Source organism: Helianthus annuus, chromosome 5, assembly GCF_002127325.2.
Source record: "Helianthus annuus cultivar XRQ/B chromosome 5, HanXRQr2.0-SUNRISE, whole genome shotgun sequence".
NCBI classification, from domain to species: domain Eukaryota; kingdom Viridiplantae; phylum Streptophyta; class Magnoliopsida; order Asterales; family Asteraceae; genus Helianthus; species Helianthus annuus.
The window spans coordinates 145,469,456-145,478,976 of record NC_035437.2 but is presented as its reverse complement, the minus strand read 5'-3'; the positions used below and the strand labels follow the sequence as shown (position 1 = coordinate 145,478,976).

General features: G+C 31.6%; 1 protein-coding gene across 1 annotated transcript; it reads left to right on the top strand.

Annotated features, from left to right (window-relative positions):
* Positions 1-6,098: 6,098 nt before the first annotated feature.
* LOC110943596 (dehydration-responsive element-binding protein 2D) lies at positions 6,099-7,187 on the top strand. The gene is made up of 2 exons (XM_022185334.1): positions 6,099-6,487; positions 6,818-7,187. The coding sequence occupies exons 1-2, from the start codon at positions 6,099-6,101 to the stop codon at positions 7,185-7,187; spliced, it is 759 nt and encodes a 252-aa protein (XP_022041026.1).
* Positions 7,188-9,521: the final 2,334 nt, after the last annotated feature.

Here is a 9,521-nt window from a genome sequence, read left to right as displayed (position 1 = left end):
GGAGTTTAAATTTACCTTAACCCTACACACATACAAATACACACACACAATTATATATAGAGGAGAGTTTAAGAGAAAACTCCTTTTATTGCGAGAATTCGGAAACTCATAAAAAAACTTAAAAAAACACACCATATATATATATATATATATATATATATATATATGTATGTATGTATGTATGTATGTATGTACAGGCTTCGGTTCAATTAAGAACCGCCATGAATTTTGAGAAAAATGAGAACTCCTGCTTCCCACGCAAGTCGGGCCACAATTTTTTTTTGCATAAACATAGATGAAAATATTATAAACACGTCTGTGAAAAAAAACAATTTTTTTGACGAGTCGGTAGGTACGTCTCATGTAAGTTTTGTTTACACCTGATGTATATTTTGTTACGACGATGAAATTGTTTTTACACCTGATGTAAATTTTTGCAAGCGATAATTTTTAATTTTTAATTTTTTTGCTAAAACAAATATTTTTTTTATATTTTTGAGATTTAAAAAAAAAACGTTTTGGAAGGACTAGTTCTCATGGTTCTCAAAACTTAAGTTGATTCTCATTTTACTCTTTCCCTATATATATAAATTTTATGGCTGTAAATCTAGCATTTTTGAAGTACAATTTTTTTTGAAAGAAATAAATAAATTTGTTTACATAGGTGCAACACTACGATTTTCTTTAAATTACCTTTTTTGTATTAGACATGTATCGGCTGCAAGAAAATTCTTTTCGCCATTTTTTAAATTACCTTTCCAGTAAAAAAATTAAGGCACTTTTTACGGTGGGCAGATTCACTAAAAGTTAGCTGCTACAGTGATTTAACCCACCGTAAATAAAACTTACATGTCGAAAAAACCGGCTCGTAATTTTTTTTTCAGATTTTTCACAAGTTTCTTTGTCTGGTGTTAATCTAATTTTATGCAAAATTTGATGGAAAAGCTCGCATGGGTAGTAGGTTCTCATAAATTTTCTCAACCAATTTGAAAGTCTCTCTCTATACATATATATAAAAACCACAAATTAATTTGTTCATATATGTTATATAATAACACTTATTATCTCTACGTGCGTAAATGATATAACCTAAAAATACACATGTGTATGATATATGAATAGACGAACAACTTTTAATATTTATATTGTTAGATTTTTTTTTCGATTTGAGAATCTAATATGTTTCTAAGTTTGTATAATTGTTCCACATAAAACTTGAACTTTCGACCTCTTAGAAGGGGCTTTAGTTTATATCAAATAAATTAATTATTTTAGATTTACTTTATTTCTCACAACTAGGTTATAATATCGTGTATTACACGGGTTGAATAAATAAAAGTTTATATACGAAGTAATAAAATAGTTAAAAAATGAACTTTGACGCGCTATTTACTTATTATATTAAAGGATGATTTTAGGATTAACAATGAAATCAAAGGGATTTTGGCGGTGATATTGTAAATAGTTGATTATATAATTTATTTATATATCATAAGAATCCCTTGTATTACACCGTTGAAGTAAAGGTAATGTTATATATATTTAATTATGACAAAAAAAGTTAAGTATATAAAAAAACTCATATATTACTCGAATTAAATAAACACACGTATTACACCAACATAACTATTAAATAATAACCCGCATACTTTTTTATATTTTGAATATGTTTATTATTTCTATGGATTTCATTATTCATCAAAAACTTTTGAATTTTTTATTACCTAAAATTTTATCACTTATTTTGATGGTACTCCATTGATTTTAATATATATTAATAGTTGTTATATCTAAAACTTTGTGGTTCCATTTTATAAGAATTGCTTTTATTTGTATAAGAAATCAACTATTAAATTAAATTTCAGATTATCAAAACAAAAATAAAAGAGATTAATATATTTAATTAAACTGATATCAACATAAAACGTTTAAAAGTTTGTGGTTGTATTTTATAAGAATTGTTTTTATCTATATAATAAATTAACTTTAAATTAAATTTTAGATTATCAAAACAAAAACAAAAGACATAAAGAGATTTAGTTAAATTGATGTTTAATATTATTTATTTAATAGAGAGAGAAATACGAAAATAAGGATGAGGAGACATCAAAGAGTGATACGTGTCAAAAAATGATTTTCATTTATTAGTATAGGAAGATAACTAATTTATGTTACCCATATCCACTCCAATATCCATTATATTATATATATATATTGATTTCGAAGTACGATTAATAGTAACTTTATTTTTATAATAATATATAGTTTTTTTATTATTATATTATTTAATATATTATAATAGTTCATTATTATATTTACTTTTAATAACATATTTTTCTTTTTGTTAAACATCTATTTGCTTTACATATTTTTTAATAATTGTTTTTTTTTTCTTTTTTTACCATATATTAATTTATCGATTATTTTGATACTTCTTTAATAAGTTAAGTTTATAACTTTTTTCTATAAACTTAAGTACGAAGTTGTGCTTTATTTCTTTCCCTGACATTGTGTTATAAGTTTTGTTAAAACGAGTTTATACTCAAAATAAAGTATTTATTTGATATTATAAAACGGTACAATAATACAATAAATCGTTCCAATGGTTTAATTTTCTAAACAACATGCTTTATTTTCACATCACGTTTGTTTTACATTATTATTTGCTTGGTTTCATTGCAACGCGTGATATAAAAAAACTAGTAAATCTATAATCATCAAAAAAGTTTTTTTATTTGTTTTGAATGATAAAATTACACATCCATTAAATTTACTTTTAAACATTACACTAATTAATGTCCATAAAAAATTAAATCCCATATCACCTGTGAGCAATACCTTTCTACAATAAACCATACAGTGTGAAGGGGCTTGAAGGAGGGTGTGGAGTGATACGTGGCATCCACGTCAGAATGGTGGTCTGGAGAAAAAAGCACGGGGTGGGAAAGTGGCGCGGAAGAAAATAAAAAAAAAAAAATTAACATCAATCAATCAAAACAAATCTAAACTACACCCATCAATCAAGAGCCTCCACCTTACCCACATATTTTCCCCCACGCCGGTGGAAATCCTCAAGCTCCACCAACAACGCTACCCTCCACGCCATACACGGGGTGGTGTTCCCGGCGTGGAGGAGCTTCTACGCTGTTTTTCCACGCACACACCGTATGGTCATAGGGGTGTAAACGAGCCGGGTCGAGCTCAACTCGACTTAATTTTATGAAGCCGACCTCGGCTCCGTTCGAGCCTACTTATTTGAGCTCGACTCGTGAGTCAAACCCAAAGCTCGAGCTCAAACCTCAAGCTATTTTGAGAACAACCTTAATGAGCTAAAAGCTTGGCTCAAACTCGCTTCAATATTGATTAAATAAGCCAAGGCTCCGCTCGCCAATGGTATCATCATTAATATTATATTATATATATTAAAAAACTAAAATTTTATTTGGGCTCGTTTAGGTTTGTGAGGTTGTACGAGCTTTGTATTTTAGGCTTGAGCTCGGGCTCGATAACTAAACGACCTCTATTTCAAGCTCGGGCTCAGGCTTGTGAAAGCTCGGCTCGTTCGAGCTTTTAAACGAGCCAATAACAAGTAGCTCTCGAGCCTCTGAAATTGTTTAATAATATACTCCTTGAAAGTCGCATGGAAAGTAGGTTCTCATGAATTCTCTCAACTCAAAAGTAAAGCTAATTTGAAAGTCTCTCTCTATATATATAAACACAAATTATTTTGTTCATATATGTTATATAATAACACTTATTACCTCTATGTGCGTAAATGATATAACCTAGAAATACACATGTGTAGGATATATGAATAGACAGAACAACTTTTAATATTTATATTATTAGTTATTTTTTTTCGATTTGAGAATCTAATATGTTTGTAAGTTTCTATAATTGTTCACCATAAAACTTGAAATTTCGACCTCTTAGAAGGGGCTTTAGTTTATATCAAATTAGGTTATAACCCCGTGTATTACACGGGTTAAGTAAATAAAATATCAAATAGTTAATAACGAAGATTTAACAATTATAAAACGATATTTTAAGACAGTTTTCTGATATCCGAATAAAATTTTGTATCATGCATGATCAAAACTTGTGATGTTTGTCAAGTTTATAAATATAAAAACATTTGAACCATCGATCAGAAGAGAAACTGAATCATCGACTTTCTGATGACGTGAACATTCATTTAATAACCCAAGTTTTATTTAAATAACAGTAGTCTTAATTTGTTAGTTCTAAAAATATTGTTGAAATGTTTAGATTAGGCATATAGCAATTAGCCAATTAGATAAACTTATAGCTACAAAATAATATTTAAATTAATTAGATAAATATAAATTATCAGTAATTATTAAATTATATAACTTTAAATTTAAATATCTGGACTTGCGTTGCATCTTATAAGGATGGTTGTTTTTGGATAAATTTATTAGTATGATAAATGTAGTTATTCTTCTTCTTGTATTTTATATATATTAAATAAGTAAATTATTTGTTAAACAAGAAAATCGTTCCCTCCACCCTTGTTATGAAAAATGCTCGATAATTGTTTAAATTATTAAGATATAATTTCTGACCTAGTAATTAATATAAATAAGAAAACCGTTCCCTCCACCCTCGGTACGAAAATACTCGATATTTGTTTCTATTATTAAGATATAAATTCTAACCTCGTAATTAATATAAATAAATAATAAGATAAATTATGAAACTTTATCCGTAATTTTTTAAATGTTTGAAACATATATTAAATTTAATAATTTAAACTAAATAATAATTATAGAGTAGATGATCTAGAATAATAACAAGTGTTATTTTATTAGTTTCTTTTATTATATAGTATAGATAAATTAATTATTTAGATTTACTTTATTTCTCTCAATAACTAATTTATGTTATCCATATTCACTCCAATATCTATAAATCTATAATCATCAAAAAAGTTTTTTTTTACTTGACTTGAATGATAAATTTAGTTAATTTCCACTAAATTTACTTTTAAACATTACACTAATTAATGTCCATAAAAAATTAAATCCCATATCACCTGTGGGCAATACCTTTCTATACATTTAGCCAATACGATGTGGAGGGGCTTCAAGAAAGGTGTGGAGCGACACATGGCAACCACGTCAGAATTGTGGCGTGGAAAAAAAAAACACAGGGTGGGAAAGTAGCGAGTAAGAAAATAAAAAAATAGGAAAAAATAAACATCAACCAATCAAATAAACCTAAACTACATCCACCAATCAAGAGCCTCCACCTCACCCACACATTTTCCCCCACGCCGGTGGAAATCCTCAAACTCCACCCACAACGCCGCCCTCCACGCCATACGCGTGGGGTGGTGTTCCCGGCATGGAGGAGCTTCTACGTCGTTTTTCCATGCACACACCGTATGGTCATAGAGGTGTAAACGAGTCGGGTCGAGCCCAAGCTCGGCGAGGCTCGAGCTCAGCTCGATTTGTTTTTATGAAGCTCGAGCTCGGCTCGGTTCGAGCCTACTTATTTGAGCTCGAGCTCGACTCGTGAGTAAAACCCAAAGCTCGAACTCGGCTAGAGCTATTTTGAGAACAACCTTAAACGAGCTAAAAGCTCGGCTCAAATTCGCTTCAATAATATCGATTAAATGAGCTAAGGCTCAGCTCGCCAATGTTTTCATCATTAATATTAAATTATATATATTGAAAACTAAAATTTTATTTGGGCTCGTTTAGGCTCGTGAGGCTGTATGTACTTTGTATTTTTGGCTCGAGCTCGGGCTTGATAACTAAACGAGCTCTAATTCAAGCTCGGGCTCAGGCTCAGGCTTGTGAAAGCTTGGGCTCGAACTCAAGCTTGTGAAAGCTCGGCTCGTTTGAGCTTTTAACCGAGCCGATAACAAGTAGCTCTCGAGCCTTCGAGATTCTTTAATAAGACATTCCTTCTTTCCATGCATTTAGTAATTATGAAATAAGTATATGTTGTTTTACATTAAAAGAAATGTCATTAATGCTATGTACACATCCATACCTCCCCCCTCTATAAATCCACCCTTTTATTCTTCCATTTTCATCCACTTCACATTTTGTGATCAGATTTAGTGAACCATGAATTCTGTGAGGAGTGTCGGAAACAATGATGGTGGTGCTCGTAGAGGTGGTGGTGAACGCAAGGTGGCCCGTGCAAGCTCAAGAAAAGGGAACATGAGAGGCGGGCAAGGTGGCCCAGAGAATCCTTCATGCATCTTCAAAGGTGTTAGGCAACGCAAATGGGGACGATGGGTTGCGGAAATCCGTGATCCCAAAGCCCAAGTGCGTCTTTGGTTAGGGACATTCGGCACCGCCATTGAAGCCGCATTGGCTTATGATGACAGCGCCCGGAAACTGTTTGGTCCCGATGCTGTTCTCAACCTTCCTAAGGTGGAGCCTCCACCCGCTCCAGAACCCACTTTTTCGGAGGAGGCCTTGATGCTGCTCGAAGTTGCGGCAAAAGCCAGGTACCCAGAACAACATAGAGTAAAATATGGGAAAAATTATCCAAATTGTTAAAGTTGAAAAAAAAAAATTTAAAAAGCAAAGGCTTAATTAGCCAAGGATTTTAATCAAAAGTGCACGTTTTTAGCTTGCGATTTTTCACCAAAGCACATGTTATAACATATTTCATTTCAATCGACAAGAGTTATAACATATAAAAAAATTGTCAATTATTTTGGTCCCTTATTTGTCTAAATTAGGGTTTTCTGTTCACGTAGGTATTTTAAAAACTAGTTTACTTAACATTAATACTTTTATTTATTAATTAACTCCGGTTGTTTTACTCCCTGTAGGTGTCAGCATCTCCTTCTGGAGATGCAAAGGATCCAGGCTGGTGTGGTGCATTGCGCCATGAATGAATATGATCATCCTCCGAACAACCATCCTTTCGGAAAACCAAATTTCATGGATCCATTGTGTGAAAACGTTATGTTTTTCGACTCAACTCCAAACAGTTTGAACTCCGACTTACCAGTGTTTGATGACTCCTTCATGTGGGAGGAAGCAGCTTCCACCACAGATTATCGTTCTCAAGCGATCTGTGATCCTGGAATTGCTGCGATGGCGCTTGGCGATGAAATCGGGATCGAGCTTGATTACCAGTGTTTGATGACTCCTTCATGTGGGAGGTCTGCATGGTTGCTTAATTATGGTGGCACTTGATATATATGTTATAAACAAATATATAAATAATAACATAGTATGTGTGTAGAGACAGTAGAGTCACGTGATACGTGACTCCTATATATAGTGTGTTTTTATAAAATATAATATATAAATAAAAATGATGTATATGCAATTTGTCTAAATGGGGTTGTGGTATGGTAGGTTTTTATTAGGTTATTATTAGTGTCGTAAATGGATCAAACGTTCGACAAACAGGTGTTTTTATTTTTGTTATTTGTTTTTTTTTTCAATTTCTGAATAGATATGATCTACTTCTACCTTTGCACCATTATCCACCCCAAGGCTTGAACCATCAACCTCTTAAGGATGGATTTAGTTTAACTAAAATACGTTAATAATTTTAGTTTTTTTCTCGCATTAAATAATTTATGTTATCCGTATTCACCCGAATATTTATAATCATCAGATTAGGTTTTTTGGTTGTTTTTTAATTTTCAATTTTCTTTTTTTTTTTTAATGACAAAATTCACACACCAACTAAATCTAGTCTTGAATATGGCACCAATGTCCACAACGAGATTAAGACCCATACCACTTGGTGGAGGCAACACCTTAATACACTTTGGTGATATGATGGCGGCATATCATATGTTGAGTTGATGTATCATAGGTTGGGGCAATAGATCTTTTGGTTTTCGGTTGCAAACTGAGGTTTAATAAATCATGCCTAGATTATCTAGACTCGCATACGGTGCTAATGTTGATGTATTTTTTGAACGTCCAACAAAGCTCGGCCACCCGGGTGAACCCATAGGCAAAAGGACACCCACGTTTGCGAATGAAGACAACATCACCAATACCAGAGGAAACTCACCGTCGAGACTAAACATACGACTCCCAAAGTCATTTGGATACCGTTAGAGCACTGCCCCTTTAGTATATTGTTGTATTATAGGTATTTCAGATAACTCTATTTCTTTTATGTTTTTAATAGATTAAGTGTAAAATTAAAATTTCTACGTCATTAGACGTTGGGCCCACTATGCTATTTTACTAGTCAAACATGCTAGCGACTCTTTTGCTCTTTACAGTTGTCAATGATGATATAGGATCCGTTACAATAGATTTATTAAGTTTATTGACAAATTTCTAATTTATGACCTATTTCATTCATAAATAATATGTATACTATTTAATGACTATGCGTGATTACAACAAATTTTTATTTGATTAAATTAAGAAGTTAGTTTTCGTTCCATGTATTTTACATATCCATACTTATATCAAAATTATTTTACACATATAGCCATTAGTGATATTTGTGTATAAGACGCGTAGCATGTTTCGCGCCCAAGAAACATATGTGTCGTGTGTTGAAAACTTTACCCTCGTGTATGTGCTTTATCGTATCCTACATAATTTCAAAGTAGGTACATGCGCAAGCAATAGTTATATACAACGTTAAGTTTCATGTATTTTAGTAAGTGCCTTCCTACGAGATATACCATCTTGTTACCCAATTTGTTCTACACGATGTTAATATGTGTGTTCTACATGATGTAGTATGTGTTTCTATTTATTTATGAGGATTCACATTCTTTGTAGTGTCATAAGAAAAGAAAATGAAATGTAAGTGTGAGCATGTAAAAGTCGTCCAACTTGTTTATAAAGTATCGTGGTATTAGATAATTAAGTGTTTGAATGCGTGGGTAAAAGTTGATTACCTTATTCGTAAAGATGATACATGAGTAAAATTATCAAATATAATATAAACACATATAAAAAATAGTATTTTTCTAAGTATATAATAAAAGAACATTCTAGACCGAAAAATACAGTTTAATGTTATAGGGATAGATTGAGAATGAAAAATAAGAGATAATTATAAATATTCTTTCTAAAACTCAGAGATTATTATTAGTCCCAAGAAAAAATCAGTATATTAGACATACCTGACACCAAGATCACTTCAATCTAAATTGCGCATCACATAGTTGTTTGTTGTAATTTTTGACGATTCTCATAATTATATTGGATGTGCCTTGTATTCTCTTTGTCTCCTTACATAATAAAACCTTTAAAAACAAAATATTAAACACTTAAAAATATTAAACACAATATATTAAACTCAATAAAAACTCAATAAAACAAACTCCCTAATTATTGTGGTGGCAAAATCTGTTAAAAAACCAAGGGGGAAAACAAAGTTTTTAAATTAAAAAACTACCGCACTACTAATGTTTTTTGACTTGACTCGCGGTTGATCTTTAGAAGATTAGGTACCAATCTGAGGCTAGAAAAGAGAAATCAATGCAATTGAAGCAAGTAATGGAAGCCCTTACAGAACAACTACTGCGAGAGCCTTTACTG

Excerpts from the sequence above, each read along its gene's own strand:
- LOC110943596 (XM_022185334.1), top strand. The coding sequence starts at position 6,099 with ATGAATTCTGTGAGGAGTGTCGGAAACAATGATGGTGGTGCTCGTAGA. Across the intron at positions 6,488-6,817 it reads GAAGTTGCGGCAAAAGCCAG|GTGTCAGCATCTCCTTCTGG; the intron begins GTACCCAGAACA and ends TACTCCCTGTAG.